At 44.4% G+C, this 20,035-nt stretch overlaps 1 protein-coding gene across 5 annotated transcripts in view; it reads right to left on the bottom strand.

Annotated features, from left to right (window-relative positions):
* Drosha (drosha ribonuclease III) overlaps positions 1–20,035 on the bottom strand; it is a 108,563-nt gene that overhangs the window by 84,976 nt on the left and 3,552 nt on the right. For 3 of the 5 annotated variants that reach the window (XM_031360440.1, XM_031360439.1, XM_031360443.1), the window contains exons 4-9: positions 15,465–16,301; positions 12,755–12,847; positions 7,368–7,478; positions 6,926–7,157; positions 3,267–3,408; positions 468–625 (exon numbers count right to left, since the gene is read on the bottom strand). In XM_031360440.1, coding sequence (XP_031216300.1) covers positions 468–625; positions 3,267–3,408; positions 6,926–7,157; positions 7,368–7,478; positions 12,755–12,847; positions 15,465–16,301 — 1,573 coding nt within the window. The remainder of the gene's footprint in view (positions 1–467; positions 626–3,266; positions 3,409–6,925; positions 7,158–7,367; positions 7,479–12,754; positions 12,848–15,464; positions 16,302–20,035) is intronic. The other 2 variants (XM_031360441.1, XM_031360442.1) reach the window with 1 other exon arrangement.

Genomic DNA, 20,035 nt, shown 5'->3' with positions numbered 1-20,035 from the left:
AAACTAATCAGAAAATTTTAAATGTTCCAGCTGCTGTGTCATTCATTAGTTTACATGCTTAATCAAGAAGAGAATTCACAAAAACTCACAACTGTTACCAACTAAAACAACTGATGTTGTGTGGATGCTTCTGTTCACTACTTAGCAAGCTGCTTTTAAAAGGCCCACAGCTCTCCCCTCCTCCTGCCTTCCTGCTTCCTCCTCCTTCGAGTCTGATGAACAGCACAGCTTTGCTGCTCTGAACAAGGTCGCGGCGCTGTCAGTGTGACTCGGGGAACAGCTGTTCTGGGCTCACACCCTGCAGCTGAACTCTGAAGCAGAAGGGAAATGGCTCTGAAAAGTGACTCACAGCCCCGGGAGTAAGGTTCCGTTTCAATACCAGCCAGCATGCACCTTCTCAGCCCTGAGTCGTAAATGTGATGTGTGGGTTTGCAACTTTCATAGCGAAAGCATAAAAACGCCCGCACCTGGCCCGGGTCATTGTACCAAAGTTCATCATGAAGTCGGTCAGGGTGAGCCTTTTTGCGTTTAATCTCTGCAATGACATCGAACACCTCCGAGTCTGAGCTGCTTGAACAGGTGCTGTCCTCGTCGGTCTCACATTCAGATTCACTGGAACTCTCTGCTAGACGGCGGGAGAAAACACAGAAGAAGTTCATAGGTGGAACAAAACAGTTCTGCAGAGCCTTTCAAATGCCCTAAACTTCAGCAGAGGTCACCGCTCACTCCTCCAGTAATATTTTGAGGGGTTTCTCGACACCAAACACTGCTAAGCCATGCCATGAAAATCATACAGTTGAAAATGCTAAGGCATGTGGCTGGTGAGATGGCTCAGCGGGTAAGAGCACCAACTGCTCTTCTGAAGGTCCTGAGTTCAAATCCCAAAAACCACATGATGGCTCACAACCACCCATAAGGAGATCTGACGCCCTCTTCTGGTGCATCTGAAAATAGCTACAGTGTACTTATGTATAATAATAAAAACATCTTTGGACTGGAGCAAGCAGGGCCGACTGGAGTGAGTTGGCTCGACCAGAGCAAGCAGACGTCCTAAAGTCAATTCCCAACAACCTGATGAAGGCTCACAATTATCTGTACAGCTACAGTGTGTTCTCATATGCATAAAATAAATAAATCTTTAAAAAAAAAAAAAAGAATGCTAAGGTATAATGTAGCAGGGAAACAGAAAAAAATATAGATTTTATAAAGAAAATAAGAACTAATAATGACATATACCAAATAAAAATAACACGGTAATAGTGATTTTACATGGAAGCATGTGGCCTGGAGAAACTGCAAGTTATAAGGAGTCTCACAGATGGAGAAGATGGATGGCAGTGTAGTAGTGGATCTGTCCAATCTAGGCTCACAGCTTGCATTCATATTAATTGAGTTGTGTTTTCATCGCTGGGGCATATTTGGCTTGGAGATTTACTGCAACACAGTAATAGTGATTTCACACTGAAAAATGGTATCGATTCAATAAAGAGCTAGTCCACTATGAGCCAGAAAGGTCAGTGGCAATTTCACAGAACGGACACTTGCAACTGAGCCACTAGACAGAAGAGGAAACTGACGGAAGGGTGGGAGAGAATAGGGAGGGGCCATGTAGTCCAGGCCTGGACACAGGCATGGGACAGACTCTGAGCACAACAGAGCAACCCTGGAGAGGAAAGAAGGTAGAAACACCCCAAATATCAGGCTCTGGGCTAAGGGTGAAGATCTTACCCTTTTCTCTGTTGGTAACAGCAATAAATGGGGTTAGTCCTTTCTGAGTATAACCCTTCACTCGTGACTGTAACCCCAGTACTCAAGGAGATACAGGGGGATCAAGAGTTCAAGGCCATTCTCAACTATATAATGAATTTGAAGCCAGGTTAAATTAAGTGACATTCTATCTCAAAAAACAAAAACAAACAAAAAAACAAAACAAATAAGACAAAACAAGTGAAAAACAAAACAAAACAACAACAAAACCAGAAAAAGACAGAGCTCCTGAAAGCAACTGCACGAAAACAGACAGACAATTATGATGCGAGAAATAAGCCACAAGAGACAAATACTACATGATTCCACTCAGGTGAAATACTTGAAGCCATCAGATGCAGAGACAGAAAGTAATGAAGGTTGGGAGTGGGAGACTTTCTGCTGTTTTGCTTACTGGAAGCATTTTAGTTTTACAGGAGAAAGAGTCCTGGAAACCGGCTGCTGGCAATACATATGCACTTACTAACAAACTAGATGATTCCAATGGCTACGATGGATGGCATACTTTGTATTGTTTTATTACAACTTTAAAAAAAGAACCAGAAAGTAGCTGCATAATCACAAAATGCAGTACCATGAAGCTTATCTTAGACAATACTGTCAGTCACAATTTATAGTGGAAAACGCAAGACACGGAGGCTCACGCCCAAGTCTCCTCTCCTTAACAGGTAAGGAGAGCAGGGATTTCAAGCCAGGCCATCTGGCTTTGGATTCTGTAATTTTGCCACTACTGCACAAATGGATCTGGGCAAAGGAGAGCTAGTCAGAAGATGTGATGGCATATGGAGAGTCCCACTGTGGCCATTCCCCCGCCTTTTGGCCAAGATCAAGTGTAGTAACTTCTGAGCATGGCACTATGCTAGGGGCTAAGGACACAAAGTGGCAAAAAGCACTCCTATCCTCAAAGATACTATCAGTGCCTTGTAGCCTGCAACCCTTTGAAGGATGAAGCAAGAGGTCAACCATGAGTCAAAGTCTGGCCTGGGCAAGATATTAGATCTCAGGCTAACCGGACTGCAGAATGAGCGCCTGTCTCAAAAAAACTGGAAGGGGCCGTGGTGGGCAGAGACTCTCACTGTCTACGTCAAACATCAGAACACTTAAAACACAGACTACGAAGGGAAAAAAAATCTGTCAGCAGGTAGAAGCCTTCACACCAGAGTGCCCAGCAATGGAAGGTGCCAGGGAAGTGTCACCTGCCCGTTTTCAAGAATTTAAGGCACAAGCCCCTGCTTTTACAGGGATGGCAGAATATAATGCTTTCTGATCCTAAGGCTAGACAACTCTGCAAGAGATAGACAGGTTAGCCTGCCTTATAAAAAAAAGATCTTATAAATTCTGGGATGTAACTGAGAAAGTAAGACCACATATTTGCTGACTACAGCTAATAAAAATAAAATGAAAAAAAAGAAAGCATTTCAAGTTGAGACTCTAAAGGCTGTTTCCCCAAAGGCTGGAATTAAGCAGTGCTACCAGCAGTCTTGAGCTCTTCCACTCACCTAAATCTTCATCTAGCTTTGTCTTCGGAGGCTCCCATGGAGGCCGGGCAGCTTTGGCCTTCTCTTGCCTGTTCCCCAATTCTTCCTCAAATTTGTCATACAAATCACGGAGCCTGCTTGTTCCTACGACAGTAGAGTCTCCCTTTGCAAAGTAAAAGGATCAGGGTGAGAAGCCATATTAACGATCAGCACGAAAAACCCTTAACTACAAGATGCCATTTTTAAGTCCCCAATGCAGTCAATGTTTGAAAAGGAAAACACCACACACTGGCAGCAAGCTTCTAAACCAGACACACACTGTATGCCTGGTGGTTTACCAGTGTGAGCAGCATAGGGACACGCCCATTACAAGTGACATTACAAAATACCATGACCCTTGGAGCAAAAAGAAAGCCTCCCCCTTCCTCTCTCCCCAACAAGCACATCCAAAAAGCACAGGGCTTCTACACCATAGTCTTACAGGAGTCCTCTGCCGCTGCCCACTCTCCTTCCACAATGAAACTCACTTTAAATGGCCAGACCATTTGACCTAATGACCACAAAATGTAAAAAGCAGACCTTTCATACTTAAAAATAAAACTAGGGCAAACTGTGATTCACCTGCCACCCTGAAGAGGAAGCACCTGCTTTCTATCAATCCCTCCTCATCCCCAAGACGCTGGCTGCCTTGACAGCTCTGCCATCCTTCCCACCTTCTCTGTGCCCGCCGTGTGCCTGGTGCCTTGGAGGTCAGGAGAGGATGTCAGACTTACAGGTGGTTTCGACCTGCCATGTGGGTGTGAGGATTAAACCTTGGTCCTCTCTAAGGGCCTCCAGTGGTTTTAACCGCTAAGTCATCTACCTCTCTAGCTCTCTTCTCTTGCATCTCTAACAGTGTATCATTAGAAGGGAAGCTGATAAGACAACAGCAGTCTAGCATCTGGCTTAGAATCTTCTTGTCTCTGGCAGAGAAGGCGGTAAAAATGTCAGGGCTGTCACAGAAGAGTCTCCCGGAATGAGGAAAACTACAAATGGCTACCAATAGTGAGAACCCACAGGAGACATGGAACAAACAAGAACCCCTGCTCAATAGTTACACAAAAACAAAACTGCCAGCCATGTAATGAGAAAAGATTTTCTCTAGAGCTCCAGAAAGAAACATATTGCCCTTCTGACACCTTGATTTAGGCAATACAATCCAAGCTAAACTTCTGACCCTTGGAGCTGTGAAATGATAAACACTTGTTTTTCAAGCCACACAGCTTATAAAGCTTTGTCATGGCCGCAAAGGAAAACAAACTCCGTGGACATGAGTGGCATGGCTCTGGCAGAGATGGAAGCTGCCCTTGGAAACGGTCCGTGCTCTGTGTCCTGTATGGAGACAGAGGTAAGAATATAACTCCTACACAGTGCCATTCAGGAACTGGAGGATTATCAAGACAGCATCAGATGCTGTCCCCGAGCCACTAACAAAATGCTGGCCACAGCCTCCCTCCAGACCCCTTTTGTAAGGAAACTAAGCCCAATGCACTCAAGCAGCATAGAAGAATAACTTCTAGTTACACTTTATCAGGTATCATACTATGCACTGGCTGGTTGTATGTCAACCTAACACAGGCTGGAGTTATCACAGAGAAAGGAGCCTCTCTTGAGGAAATGCCTCCATGAGATCCAACTGTAAGGCATTTTCTCAATTAGTGATTAAGGAGGGAGAGCCCATTGTGGGTGGTTGGTAGTCCTGGGTTCCAAAGAAAGCAAGCTAAGCAAGCTGAGCAAGCCAGGGGAAGCAAGCCAGTAAGGAACATCTCTCCATGGCCTCTGCATCAGCTCCTGCTTCCTGACCTCTTGAGTTCCAGTCCTGACTTCCTTTGGTGATGAACAGCAATATGGAAGCATAAGCTGAATAATCCCTTTCCTCCTCGATTTGCTTCTTGGTCATGTTGTTTTGTGCAGGAATAGAAACCCTGACTAAGACATACCACTATCATGGATTCCTCAATCCTTTTTTTTCCAAAGACAGTCCAAAAGCAATACATACTCAGCAGAAGCCGTACTTCCGGGCCAGCAAGAAGACTTAGCAGGTAAAGGCACTTGCTGCCGAGCCTGACAACCTGAGTTCAATCCCCATAATCTTGGTGTGAAGAGAAAACCAGCTCCCACAGCTGTCCCGTGATCATGCATATAACCACACACATACACAATATAAGTAAATGTTTACAAAAGAAAATATATTTCAAGTTTAGGGTTTTAATCTTTTCCCAAGTTAGCAAATGCTAACCTTCTCCTGAGATTGGGGCAGCGGCACCCAGATGCTGCTCTCAGGCATCTATGCCATTACGAAGAGACACAGCCCACATTCTGTTTCATACTATGCTGCCACGATTTCTTGGATACACGTTCAGAAACTTTACAAGAGCTACTCAATACTTCATTATGAGACAGATTTGCATAAGATGATTTTTGTCCAGTGACAGAGTAGACACACTGAAAGCAGAACAGGGTTAACTGTGACACTTTGCTGGGTGTAGTAAGTACAACCTGGACTAAAGACATCTTCAACGGACAACGGTGCTGCTAAATGCAGCCCTGCCCTAAAGCAAGGAGCATCTCTATATTTACAAAATCTCAAAGAGCAAATCCCCATCTTACCTAACCTAATGTCACATTAAATGTCACATGACTGACTTCCTGAGCCCTAAACCTGTAAGGGCCACTGTTCCACTCCTTCATTCAATTAATGACCCTTATTCTATACCTTCCTTGTATCAAGTAAGATAATATGAGCCTAATTTATCATTAATTGGGTTGGTGTAGCTTGTACAGGAAGGAGAATGATGTACTTTATTAAATAAAATGAAACCCAAATCTTTACCTCCCATTTTGGGAAACACACACACACACAAATGCACGTATGCACGCCACCATAGAGGAGATATAGGTTAAAGGTCATGAAACTACCAGTATTAAGACCATTAGCATCAAAGAATGCAGAATACTTCTTTAAGCTGCTATATACTCTCAGCCTTTGGTGTTTTGAAACCCCTTTTCTCTGCAACAGTGATTCTCAACGTGGGTTGATTTCCTCAAGGGAATGCTACGGTTTGGATGAGAACTGTCCCCCATAGGCTCATGCATAAATACTTGGTCCACACGTGGTGGCACTGCTTGGTGAAGTGCAAACTAGCTAGCGGAAGACTGCCCGTGGAGGACGGGTTCTGAGCAGGTCTGAGCATTTATAGCCTCACCCTGCCTCCAGTTCTTTGTCTCTGAGTTTCCTACGTGCCACTGAGATGTGATCTCTTTCCTGACCTTGTCTGGTCTCAGAAGACAAGCAGGTAGGGACCTGGTTAATACTCTTGACTGTTGTATTCAGCTTCTTGCTCTTGCCAGCTTCTGCCATTGTGAACTCTAAGCACAAGCCAAAATAACTTTCCCCTCACATTGTTCTGGTCATGGTATTTTATCACAGCCACAGAAAAGTAACTGATAACAGCAACATTTGAAGAGTTTTGGTTCTCACTACTGGGGAGGATGCTATTAGCATCAGATGGATAGGGCCTACAGAGCTGCCCCAATACCCTGCAATACACAGGCAATGTCCACAAAGAACTATCTGGCCTAAATGCCACACTGCTGCAGCGGAGAAACCCTGGTCCACACAGTCTCTGCTTCAGACCTACCACCTGATCCATGGGGTCACTGGAGTAATAGCTTTCCGAATGTGTGCAGCGAATCCACACAGGCTTAAGGAGTTCTTCATCCTCCTCCTCGGCTTTCTCAGGAGGCGCCTCCTCTGGCTCTTTTTCTTTGATGGACGTATAGTTCTTCTCTTTGCCACAGCCCTGGCTGTCGCTCCATTTGTCTTTTTCCTCCTCCCAACGAGCTCTCTTCTTCTCCCTGCTTGGAGAACGACTTCGAAAGGAAGGGGGAAAGTTAGTTATTGAAAACAATGTTCTATTGTCTAAGCTACCTGGTACATTTTCCGACTACATGCCAATGCCATGTACCATGCCAAGTTTCACCAAACCAGGGATTCCTGAATGCCAGTCTGCCAGCATCTGAATCACCTGGTTTATCTGTATAAAAATACAAACTCCCAGGCCCTAGCCCATATTTACTTACTGATTCACATTCTCTGGGGGCGGGGCCCAAGAATCTGTAGTTTTAATGATCTCCCCAGGTAATTCAGGTGTGCATGCAGCGGGCTCAGGAGCAACTGGTAAACCATAACTCCTGGAAGAAAAAGACACTCGGAAAATATTTGGACATTTCTACTTACGGACAATTTCATCAATGAAAACCATAGTTTTGAATCTTTCACATACTGCTTTGCCAAAATAATTTTTGAAAGCTTCCCAAAGCCTGGCCTGCACTATGGATTTAACCTGGCAGCTAATCCGAGGGAAGCAGCAGTAACACTCCCAACCTCGTTCTGGAAAGACTTTAAGTATTACACCGAGTCAATCCAGACTGTGGCTAATTATCGTCCTCAAAATACTGTCAACTTAGTTAATAAAGAGGATAAGAAATCTATCCTTGAATTCCTGGGGCTTAAAATACATAAAGATTAATCCTACAAATGTACTTGGAGGAAAAAAATCTATAGGGTAGATTCTAACTTAAGCCTATTAAATTTAGATAGACCCTAAAATCCTTCCGACAGCTGGTGAGAATCGTCGCCACATTATTAAATCAGTGTTCACCTCACTGTCCACTGATAAAATTACTACTACCCAATAAAGTTTGCCTCCAGATTTAAGTGAAAAATTATTTTGAGGCAGACATGGTGGCTTGTGGTCTAAATAATAATGGCCCCATTGAATCATACGGAGTGGTATTACTGAAAGTGTGGCCTTGTTGGAGGAAGTGTGTTCCTGGGTGGCGGGTAGACATTGATGTTTCAGAAGGGCAAGCCAGGCCTGATAGCTCATCCTCTCTTCCTGCTGCCTGCTGGTCCAGATATAGAACTCTCAGCTCCTCCTCCAGCACCATGCCTGCCTGCATGCTGCCATGCTTCCTACCATCCTAACAATGGACTAAACCTCTGAACTATAAGCCAGCTCCAATTTAATGTTTTCCTTTATAAGAATTTCCATGGTCATAGTGTCTCTTCACTGTAATAAAAACCCTAGCTAAGACACGGTTCATGCCTGCAATGTCAGCACAATAGGAAGACTGTTTCTAGACCTCCACGTCAGCCTGGGAGCAAATCTGAGACCCTGCCTCATAAACTTCTATAAATTCTAGGCAACATGCACTAGCTATGTTACCACAAACCAAAAAGTTCTACTCAAAAGAAAACGTGCGGAGCCAGTTAGATGGCTCCTCGAGTAACAGTGTTTCCTGTCACGCCCGACAAGTGATCCCCAGATCCTACATAGCGAAAGGAGAGAGCTGCCTTCCAAATGCTCTCTTCTCGATTCTACATACACACCATGGTATACTCACGGACCGATGTAAGCATACTCTCCTATACATACATACTACATACATACATACATACATACATACATACATATATACATCCACACATAGTAAGCAAGTGTGTGTTCTCTGTAGAAAAACAAAGCATAGGCAGGCAGATCTCTGAGTTCAAAGCCAGCCAGGGCTACACAAAGAAACCCTGTCATGGGAAAAAAGCAAGCACAGTCTGGGTGCATTGGTGCAAGGCTGCAATCCCAGACAAAGAGGGCAGCACCATTAACAAAGGTTATCTACAATACCACTCACTGATAACATTATAGTCCGTATTGTCAATATTCTTAATCAAGTTTGTTTTTAATATTTTTATATTAATTATATTATTGATTAATCATAGCCTAGGCTGGCCTCAAACTTCTATGTAGTGGAGGTTAGCTGCTTTGAATTCCTGATCCTCTTGCTTCCACCTCAAAAGTTCTTGGAGTAGAGGGTGAACAACCACTGGTGTCTACTCTCCTCTTACATGTGTATACTATAACTTAACAGATCTAATGGTAGGTTAGTTAACACTTCCCCTGCTGTGAATACGTTTGTCAAATCAATTACCAAAGTATGCGTGCATGTGTGGGGAGAGGTGAAGCTGGAGAGGCATTTGGCGCCTACTTCCACTGTCGACTCCTAGTAAACAACTGTTTGCGCATGTGCGGTAAAGTGAAAAGACGCCGGGTCACGGCCCATTCTGGGGCATTATGTAGGGTAATGAGCGAACAGTCAATCATGGGCAGACATGCCACGCTGTGGGCAGACACGCCACACTGTGGTGTATATAAGCAGTGCGGATTATTGGCTCGACCTTTTTTTCCCTCTGGATGAGGACAATAAAACGTTGCTGCAGAAGGAACCTAGTGTCTGCGTATCTTCTTGCTGGCGAGACGACTGCGCGGGCGACTTGCGTGCGCGTGTGTCCTCTCTTCATATACCTAATACAGCTTAAACTACCCTCAAAAACACATGCAAGTTCCCATTTCCACACATCTCATCAAAATAGTGCTTTGAAAATCTTTGCCATTAAGTCAGAATTTTTTTTATTAAACTTTATCTGTCAGTTGCATACATGTACATAATACATTCTGATTATTCTACCCACCCCTCTCTTCTAAAAGGGCAGAGTGCTCCGTGAATATACATGTCGTCCTTGCCCATGGACCATCACCTCCGTATCATTCCAAGTCTTCTGGTGAGCACACAAGTGCTACACCAATGCCATGACTACAGTTTGTGTGTTCCTCGGTGAACACTGGTCATCATGTCACTGCCCCAAATAGAACCTACATTCTTATCTCATGTTTCACATACCTACTCACAGTAAGGAATACCAGAGTTCAGGGTTATGATTGCTATTTCTTCCCTGCTCCAACACATCTATTCACTTCTCAAGCCCTAGAAGACTTGGAATCTTACTAATCTACCCTCATTACCACTGCCGTTGCCATGGCTGCCATGATCTAAGCCATCGGATCACTTCTGACGCAGACTAGTACAGAAGCCTTCACAGCTGACTTCCTGACCTCCAGGGCAGACTCTACATTTCTCTGCAGTAAGTCCTGGGCACATACTCTTCCCACTTCCCCTGCAGTCCTCCTTCCCTACCCTGCAGGCCTCAGGATGACTTCTCTAAGTCTGCTCCACACCGCCTTTCACTGCTGGGTTCCCAGAAGATCATGGGATTGTATTCTCAAAAGCCCTGGACATTTACTTATTAAGAAGTGAATATCACACTACGACAACACAATACAGAAGGGACACAATGATGCTGTTTTTAATTTGCTGGCAGGAAACAATAATAAGCAACGGGTACTCCTTCTCTTTGTTCTTCTTTCTATGGTAAAACCTCTGAGTTTCAACATTAAGCATGGCTCTTTTGAGACAGTATAAATCGTGTCCATCAAGACATGCTATTCTTTCATAAGTGACCATTCTTTCATAATGGTTTTACTCATAAGTAAATACTGGTTTTACTTTAAATATTTAATAGGAAAATACTGATATAACCAGATTTTTAACACAAAAATTCATAATACTAACCTATCTATGCATGTATTCTTGGAAAAAGAAATGCTATTTACTGTTTCTCACGCTACTGAAAACAACTTGCAAGTATCTGCTCTAATTGGTATTATTATTCCCAAGAGACACTGCCTCGTAGCTTTCTTATCCTTGGCTGGGTTTTGCCGTCTGGATCGTCTCTGCAGAGTCACCAGCTGAGCTTCCCTTCTCCAAGTGTTCTAGAACAGTTTAAAGCTTTTTTATATTAAAAAATAAAAGTCAGCTTTAGCAGGGCAGTGGCGGCTCACACCTTTAATCCCCGCACTTGGGAGGCAGAGGCAGACAGATTTCTGAGTTTAAGGTCAGCCTGGTCTACAGAGTGAGCTCCAGGACAGCCAGGGCTACATAGAGAAACCCTCTCTCGAAAAAAAGAAAAATCAGCTTTTTCTATTTTTCCATGATTTTTGCCTTAGTAGTTTTCTGTTATGTGTGTAAAATTTATAAATTTGTTTTCCTAAAACCCAACCCATTGCATTCAAGTATTTACGTTTAAAATAAAATTTGTCCTTACTTCATTTTGTAATTTTTTTGGAAATTTATTTCTTTTTATGTGTATGGGTATTTAGCCTGCATGTATGTCTATACACCAGATGTTGTCAATGCCACAGAGGCCCAGAAGGCTGTGTTAGCTGCCCTGGAACTGAGGTTACAGATGGTAGTTAGCAGCCATGTAGGCACTAGGAATGGAACCCAGGCCCTCAGTAAGAGCAGCCAGTGCCCCTAAACCACTAAGCCATCTCTCCAGTCCTTATTTCCTAAGTTTACTTCACCTGCATCCCTATAATATTCTACATCACACTTGGCATTTGCCACTTTTAGGTACAGGCTCTTTCAAAGAACCAAGCTTTGCACTTATTTACAAATTTAGTTATACTGCTATAGTGGTTTCACTTTCCTTAACTTAGTTTATACTTAAAATTGCTTTTTTTTGTTTGTTTTTAATTTTGAGACAGAATCTTACCCTGCAACCCAGGCTAGTATGAAACTCAATATTATAGCCCAGGCTTGCCTCAAACTCAGTCAGAGTGGTCCTCTTGTGTCAGCTTCCCAAATGCTGGGACTCCTGGTGTGAGTCACCACTCAGCTTCCAAATTCAGTTTTCCTGCTTCTTATTTACTACCTAGCTTTAAAGTCAAGTGCTCACATAATTATACTTAGTTACCATTCATTTGGTACTTGCTATAGGATTGGTTTTAAGTGTTTAATGTGCATTATCTCAGCGATGCTTCACCAGACAATAAGGAAGGAACGGCTACTCTTATTTTACAGATACAGAATTCCAGCTGAGAGAGGTTGGATAACTTTAGCTAGTGGAGAAGCTGAGAGAGGTCACCATCAGCCTGTACCTTGTCAGCCTCCAGGATGACTCCCACGCACTATGATCTAAGACCAGAGCTCCTTTTAGACACAGAAATGACACTCTAAACTGCAGAATGACAACTGCAGTGTCAGAAGGCTGAAAGGGCCTAATTGAACACTCTGCTCTCTTCCCTCAAACAAGCAAACTTAAGAGTATAATTACGAATAAATTTCAAGTTTTATGTAGACGTCTATTCTTTGTTTTGTTTTGTTTTGTTTTGTTTTTCAAGACAAGGTTTCTCTGTATAGCCCTGGCTGTCGTGGAACTCACTCTGCAGACCAGGCTGGCCTCGAACTCAGAAATCCTCCCACCTCTACATCCCAAGTGCTGGGATTAAAGGCGTGCATCACCACTGCCCGGCTAGACTTCTATTCTTTAATCTAGATTTGAAAGTTCATAGTTTTATAGCACTGTGGGTACATACATACATACTTACAGACATACATACACACTTTCTAACTGGAGGGCACTTACCGAGATCTTCCTCAACGGCCATGAGCCTTAGCACTGTGCTTCTTAGCAACCCCCGGGTCACCCTGGCCAGAGCTGTAATGAGGACTTGGCAGAGAGTTGGACAAGCCCAGAAACTCGCATTTTAAGAGGTAATGCTACAATTGCTTACCTTCCAGATCTCTTATACTCTTTTTTGTAGGACCTTTCCAGAGACGGCGATCTGCGGTTCTCCCGGTGCCTGTGTCTCTCTCGTTCCCGCTCTCTGAGAGGAAATAATACACAGCTGTTTTCAGCAGAGAGACTCAAAAATCACCAAGTCTTCACTGAACCTTCCTCTGAAGAAATGGCCAAATCTAAGAAAATCTTAGGGACTATTCCTACTTACTGCTCCTCAGTTTACTGAGGGACAAGCATAGTCTCTCCACAGGCAGTTTTGGACGTCATCCACCATGCTCAGCACAAGTCTCTCATAATCTTCTTAAGAACCTCTAGTCAGCTAACCTACAGCAAAAGAACTCCCTTACTGCTGGCTTCTAGAAAACTATTTACTTAACAAATAAATTCAGACTAAAGGCCTTATAGCAGAGATGAGAGCAAGCAGCATGATACGAGAGCCCTGGGCCTTATGGAGAGGGGCCTTAGCTGCATCTGTGAGTGCTCAGTGACCTGCCAGACTGGGAACTCAGCACGTGGGTGCTACTTTCCTCTAGAAAAGCACCCCAAATAAGACAGATCTAACTCAAGTGAGATGAGAGACTGAGAAAGCTTTCAGTATAAACCTATAATAGGGTAACAGCTTGAGTCTATCTGACAGATGCAGTAAAGACCTAGAATAAAATGAGCTTCCAGTGTGTCTGCATCAGAGCCACCAATCTGGGGGAAGAAGACACACCCAGCTAAAGACAGCTGACCATCCCTTATTTGGAGTTTTCAAGTTTAGAGTATTTATCAATCTTACAAAGCTGAGTAGCCCCTAATTTGAAAATCTGAAATACTTCAAATTCCAAAACTGTCTGAGCAAGATGTAACCTCTTGATTTTTCAGACTAAGGGTTAACAAGAAGAATAAACCTAAAATATCTAAACTCAAAAACCCCCCTACTTATTATACCCAAGAAATGGCCAAGCAGTAAAATCAAATTGGTCGAATTCAACAGCTAACTTAGCAGCTCAGGCACAAAATATTTTTCACTTAAAGATTACCCCATTCTCAAGGATGATTACTTCAAATAATATGATTCTGGAATATACAATCCTCAGGTGAACACCAGCAAAATAAAACACCCAGAGGTGGGGAACTCATTCTCCATCTGAAATACTTCTAAAACCATAGTTCACACTGAGTAGCCTCAACTATAGAGTAAGGGGCAGGTGCTGCAGATTGAAGCCACAGGAGGGCAGCTGCTTCTATTTCCAAAGATAGGAATTCAACTGAAGGGCGTTCTGGGTATTTTTACCATCTAGCCAACAAACTTACATCTAGGAATAATCTTTCATTCAATTGCTCCTTCTGAGTGGGCAGGGATTCAAAAGACCAATTTGGATGTAAATCACATTTACTGAACATAAACAGATGATAAATCTACTTACACTAGGCAAGAGTACGTGTTATTTGTATGCCAGTTTCCCTGAGATCCTCCTTTCTCACAAACGTTAAGCTAGTCCTTAAGCATCTATGCTGTAGAGCTGTGACAGGTACACTTTAGTGTGAGCAGAGCAGCCTGGGAGCAATTGTGCGCAGCAGCACTGCTTAGCTAGGCAAAACCAACTGCGTGATGCTCTGCCGGGCAGAACTGCATGCCAGCGCCCTATAGCTAAGTTCCTTTCCCCACTCTTCAGAACAATCTCCATCTTCCATGGTAACAAGTACATAGAACTCTTTCTGGAAAGTCTGCCTTGGAACAATCTTGCAGTTGCTATTTAACTATATGTGGGGCGCAAGCAAGCATGTGAGCATTCGGTCGTCTCTGCTCTGACTATGGATGTGATGTGACATGCTGTTTCAAGCCCCTGCCTTGTAGTCCCATAATGATTTGGCTATAACCTGGGGTCGGAGGCTGAAATAAACCCTTCTCCCCTAAATTGTTTCTCTGAGTGGTTTTTATCACAGCAGAAGTGAAACTGGGACAGAATGCCTCCTTTAAAGTTTTTTTTGTTTTTATTTAGAAAAATTTTGTACTGGAAAAAAAAAAAATAAAACCTGAATCTACAACTAAAGAGTATTTTTCAAATACAACTTTCCTCCATGAGAACATTTCAGCGCAGGAAACCAGGCTGGGGCTATTTTGGGACAATAACTGGAATAGGTAGCTTTGCTTCTCTTTAAAGGCAACGGAGTTAAAGTTCACAGTAGCTCAGCGTCTGGGTCGGCAGTGATTCACGCACATCACCCTTTGGAAAGAACACAGTGTCCAACCCGAAGGCGACCACGACAAGCAAAATTAAAGCCCCAATGATTTAAAACAATATGAAATCTTTCACGCCTTGGGATCATCATTAAAGCACAACCACGTCACAAACAGAAAAAGGCCACACTGGTCCACACAGGTCACTTTGGAACGCTCCTTACGTGTCAGTCTTCCTTGTAAAAAGCCTAAACCATCATTTTTGTTTTTGAAATTAAAAATCAAGTGCATGCCAAGCAGTGATGTGGCAAGCCTTCAGTCCCAGCACTTGGGAGGCAGAGGTAGAAAAAGCTCTGAGTTCAAGGCCAGCCTAGACTACAGAGGGAGTTCCAAGACAACCTGGGCTACACAGAGAAACCCTGTCTCAAAAACACTGGGAGGGAAAAAGTGCCCAAGTTTTTGTTGGTCTGCAGACAGAAACTGGCAGCGTCTGTGCCTCTGCAGCTTTAGTAAGGAACTTTCCGGGTGGACTCACCTGCTCCTTTCGTAGCTGCGGTGGCGAGGGGGCGGCGTTCTCCCCCTATCATACTCTGAGCGGTAGCGGCTCTCGGGTCTTCTCCTTTCAGGGCTGCGGCCACGTTCCCTGCGCTCCAGGGACCGATGCCTCTCACCTCGCCCATGACTGTGATCTCGGTGCCTGTGGTCGTCATAGTGCTTAAGCCTTTCTGGGGACCTTCTCTCACTCTGAGCCTTTGGGAGTGAGTATGGAGGGAGGTGTCTAAAATGAGGAGTACTGCTGTTGTTAGCACTGGGTGGGAAAGAACTGGAGTTGTTCTGGTAACTGTTGAAACTGGGAGGCGGGAAACTGTGTGAGTACCCAGGAGGGTACTGGTAATTAACCTGCTGCGGCATGACGGGAGGGGGAGGAGGGTGGGGCATGGAAGGAGGGGGTACCATGAAGGGGAAAGTGCCTTGTCCGGGAGGTGCTCCAGAGGCTGGGGGGTTATTGGGACAAGGCATTGGAGGGGGCATGGGTGGAAAACAAGGAGGCACTGGGAAAGGGTGTCTCATCTGGTGGTTGGGGTAAGGGGGCCTAACTGGGCAGGGTGGGAGAGGCCCTTGTGCAGATGGTGCTGCTGGTGGAGGGTAAGGAACAAAGTCTGGTCGTGGGGGCATAAAGTTGGGGGCCTGAGAGTTCGAGTACGAGGAAGATGGGGTGCTTGAAGGCTCGTATTGATACTGCGCAGGAGGCTGCTGGGGATGAAGAAGTCTCAGATTTTGGGGCCTGAAAGCTGGTGCTGAGGGTCTGGCTCCATGTCCTCCTCCTCGTCCCCGGGGACACCCTCTTCCTGGGTGGTACGACATTCTGTGACTTTTTAGAGAAAAGAAAAGGAGAAATCAAAACATGAGTCTCACCAAGACCCACAGTGTGAAGGGAAGTGATTCCTGCAAACTGTCCTGTGACCTACGTAACACACACAACACACACATACAAAGTAAATTTTTAAAATCCTCATGAGGACCCAAGTTCAAGCCCCAGAACACAAGACATATCAAAACTCCAAACATGGTAGATATGCTTGTAATCCCAGAGCCGGGAGGGCAGAGACAGGAGGATTCCTGAGGCTCACTGTCCAGTCACACAGTGAGAGATCCTGTCTCAAAAATAAAATGGGTAGTGCCTGAGGAGAAAATGACAAAGAGGCCATCCTCTATCTTCTGCATGTATCTTCGCATGTGCACACACACATCACTACGGAAACACTATGCAAACAGGTTTCCTAAATACCTAACTATCCTGATGAGCCCCTAAGCACTTAAACAGTAGCACAAAAATATTCAACCCATATAAAAAAATTTTTTCCTACAATTTTATAGCCAGCTGTTCTTTCCCGTCTCTTCCACACAGCCCACTACAGCCAATCCCTGGACCCAACAGCTGTCTCTCCTCCTCCTCCATTCATTTTCTATCCTTACCCACATTTCCCTCTAATCTCGCCCAGCGTATTAATAGCTCATTTGCTAAAACAGCCTATAAAGCTCTGACCCACTCTGCTTTAGTGGGCACCAGGCAATGCCTCAGAGTTAGGAGGAGCCAACATTTCATTCCCTGAAGGGCAGGTTGAAACCAGGACTGCTGAACACCTCTTAAATGGGCAAGCTGGTGCCCACGTCCAGTATTTCAATCAGCTTCTGCCAACACATCCCTGGCACCCTCTAGCGTCAATTTACTTTCCAGGCCACCACGGATCCTGGGTGCCGTCTCTGGGCATCCATCCTCACATCTCAATCCCTCTTCACTGCTTGCAATAGCTGTCTTCTATCAGGCAGAAACACCAACCCGATCAGAACAGATGCTGTATCAACTCACCAAACTCCTCTGCATCCAACCCCATCCCTAACTTGCTGCTAGCAAAGCTTACCTTGCTAATATCTACGCATTACATATTTGGGACTAGGGAACCACTCTCCATCTTCCAGCTCCCAATCTCTCCCTACTACCCGACCCTTCACACCAGAATTTAGATGGCCCTGTCTATTCAACATGCAATGTTTGCTCTGGTCTGCAGTTCTCCCTCAACTTTGCACTGATTTGCCTTTTTCATGCTCAAATTTCCAGAAAATGATGGTACGGACTAAATGTTTCCTCAAAATCCTTATATTCCTGTGGTAATACATGGAGGATAGAGCTTGAGAGAGTAACTAGGATTAAAGTAAGTCACGAGTGTTATTGACGTGAGTCATGAGTGTGCTGGTTAAAATGAGAAAAGCCCCCATACGTTCACGAATTTGAATGCTTGGTCCCCAGTGAGCAGAATTTATTAAGAAGGATTAAGACTGCTGGAGGAGCTGTGTCACTACGGGTAGGCTTTGAGGTTTCAAAAGCCCACACCAGGTCCAGGCCCTGTCTCTCTCTCTCCCTCCTTCCTTGCCTGCCTGCATATGGTTCAGGACGTAAGCTCTTAGCCCTATGCCTGCCTACCTGCCTGTCACCGTGCTTCCTGCCATGAGAACCCTTCTGATAATCTAACGATGAGATCAGTGCCCTTAGAAAAACAGAAGAGAGCCTAGCCTCTACCTGAGGAGGGAGGGCACAGCAAGGCCACCTGAACATCCACACAAGAGTCTTCACCGTGAAAGCCAACCTGAAAACTGACCATGCTGGCTCCCTGACAAAATCTACAGTCCTCCTTCAGTATGCAAGCAGGATTAGTGACAGGACCTTGACTTCCAGTTACTGACAAACAGGAATGCTCAATTCCCTCCCCAATGAATATCATTTGTTGGGTATCAGGACATACACACTTACCAGGGAATCATCCTGAAAGCTTTTTCTCCCTTATTTCATCTAGTTAAACCTTTATATCTCAAAACTGGCAAAATGCATATGTCATCAGAAACTTTAATAATACTTAGTACATCCTTCCTTAACTAGCTACAGTAACATTCTTTCTGACTTTTCAGCAACCCCATCACTACACATAAGGTCTCTGTGATGACTATTCTTAGTGGTCAACTTGACCAATCTGAAACTAAAACCCAAAAATGGAAGCCACAATCGAGGGGATTTTTGCTTAACTTGAAGTATGAAGATCTACTTCTGATCCAGATCTTTGAAGCAGGAAGAGACATCTTTAATCTATCTTTATCGACTCTGGACCACACCTCTTTGCTGGAAGCCTATATAAGCACACCAGAGAAGGAAGCTCTTGCTCTTTGCGGGCTTGCTCTTGCCTTGTTAGCAAGTCCATTCGTTCACTGGCATTGGAGCCTACTTTTACCAGCTCCCAGCACTACTGAAGACCAGCTAAGACATCCAGCCTCATGGACTAAGCAACTACAGAATTGCTGCATCTTCACAGCCATTCACAGCTGGCCATTGTTGGGTTAGAGTGATGGTTTGAATATGCTTGGCCCAGGGAGTGGCACTATTTGGATGTGTGGCCTTGTTGGAGTAGGTGTGTCACTGCAGGTGTGGGCTTTACGACTCTCATCCTAGCTGCCTGGAAGTCAGTATTCGGCTGGCAGCCTTCAGATGAACATGTAGAATTCTCAGCTCCTCCTGTCATCATGCCTGCCTAGATGCTACCATGTTCCCACTTTGATGATAATGGACTGAACCTCTGAACCTGTAAGCCAGCCCCAGTTAAATGTTGTCTAAGAGTTGCCTTGGTCATGGGATCTGTTCACAGTAGTAAAACCCTAACTAAGACAGAAGCTGGTACCATGAACTGGGGTATTGCTGTGATAGGCCTGACCATGCTTTGGTTTGGAAGAATGTGTATTTAGAAGAATGTGGATTTAGGGACTTTGGAATGCTTTACATGGACTATCCTAGTAGGAATATGGAAGACTTTGTTATGAGGGTGATTTGAATTGTGCAGACCTAGCCCAAGAAAGTTTCAGTGGAGAATTTCAATATGTGGCCTAGAAACTGTGTTTCTGGTATTTTGGTGAAGAATGTGGCTACTTTTTGCCCTTGTCTGAAGAGCAAGAAGCCTTGTCTGAAGAGCCTGAGGCCAAGGTGAAGAGACTCAGATTAATTGCACTGGCAAAAGACTTCTCAGAAATGCCCATCATAGTTCTCTGGTTAAGTCTCCGGAAGAGCATTTTAAACAAGCATAGTGAAGGACCCTAAGGGCTTTTGCCAGTCTTCCACTCCCCTCCTGCCTGGGGTCAAGACTGGCCAAGTTCCATTCTCTACCCACAGAAACATTCTTGAGTAAACTATTCTCAGAAAAACTGGAAGAATGTACTGACTGATAGCCACCTGGCCCTCTGGAAAGTCCCAGAGAGTTCAAATGCATGTCATGATCCGCCATGCTTGCTAGCCAATAAATTTAAAGGTCAATATGCTTAGCCAATAAGTTTGAACCGTAACCTTGCTGATGTAACCTATTTCCCTAAAAAGCATAAAAACTGCTTGTAACAGCCATTGGGGGTCGTGGTGGGGGTCGTCTTCTAGTCACTCACCTTGAGGGACTAACTGAAGGTCAACCCCAATGTACCAGAAAATACAGCTCTTGCTTTTGCTTCAATCTACCACTCGGTGTCTCACTGGGGCATCTCAAAGTAAGTACCCTGACTGAGGGTCGGGGTCTTACA

Source organism: Mastomys coucha, unplaced genomic scaffold, assembly GCF_008632895.1.
Source record: "Mastomys coucha isolate ucsf_1 unplaced genomic scaffold, UCSF_Mcou_1 pScaffold8, whole genome shotgun sequence".
Lineage (NCBI taxonomy): Eukaryota > Metazoa > Chordata > Mammalia > Rodentia > Muridae > Mastomys > Mastomys coucha.
Note: the sequence above shows the minus strand (reverse complement) of the source record. Positions and strands in the feature narration are given on the sequence as shown.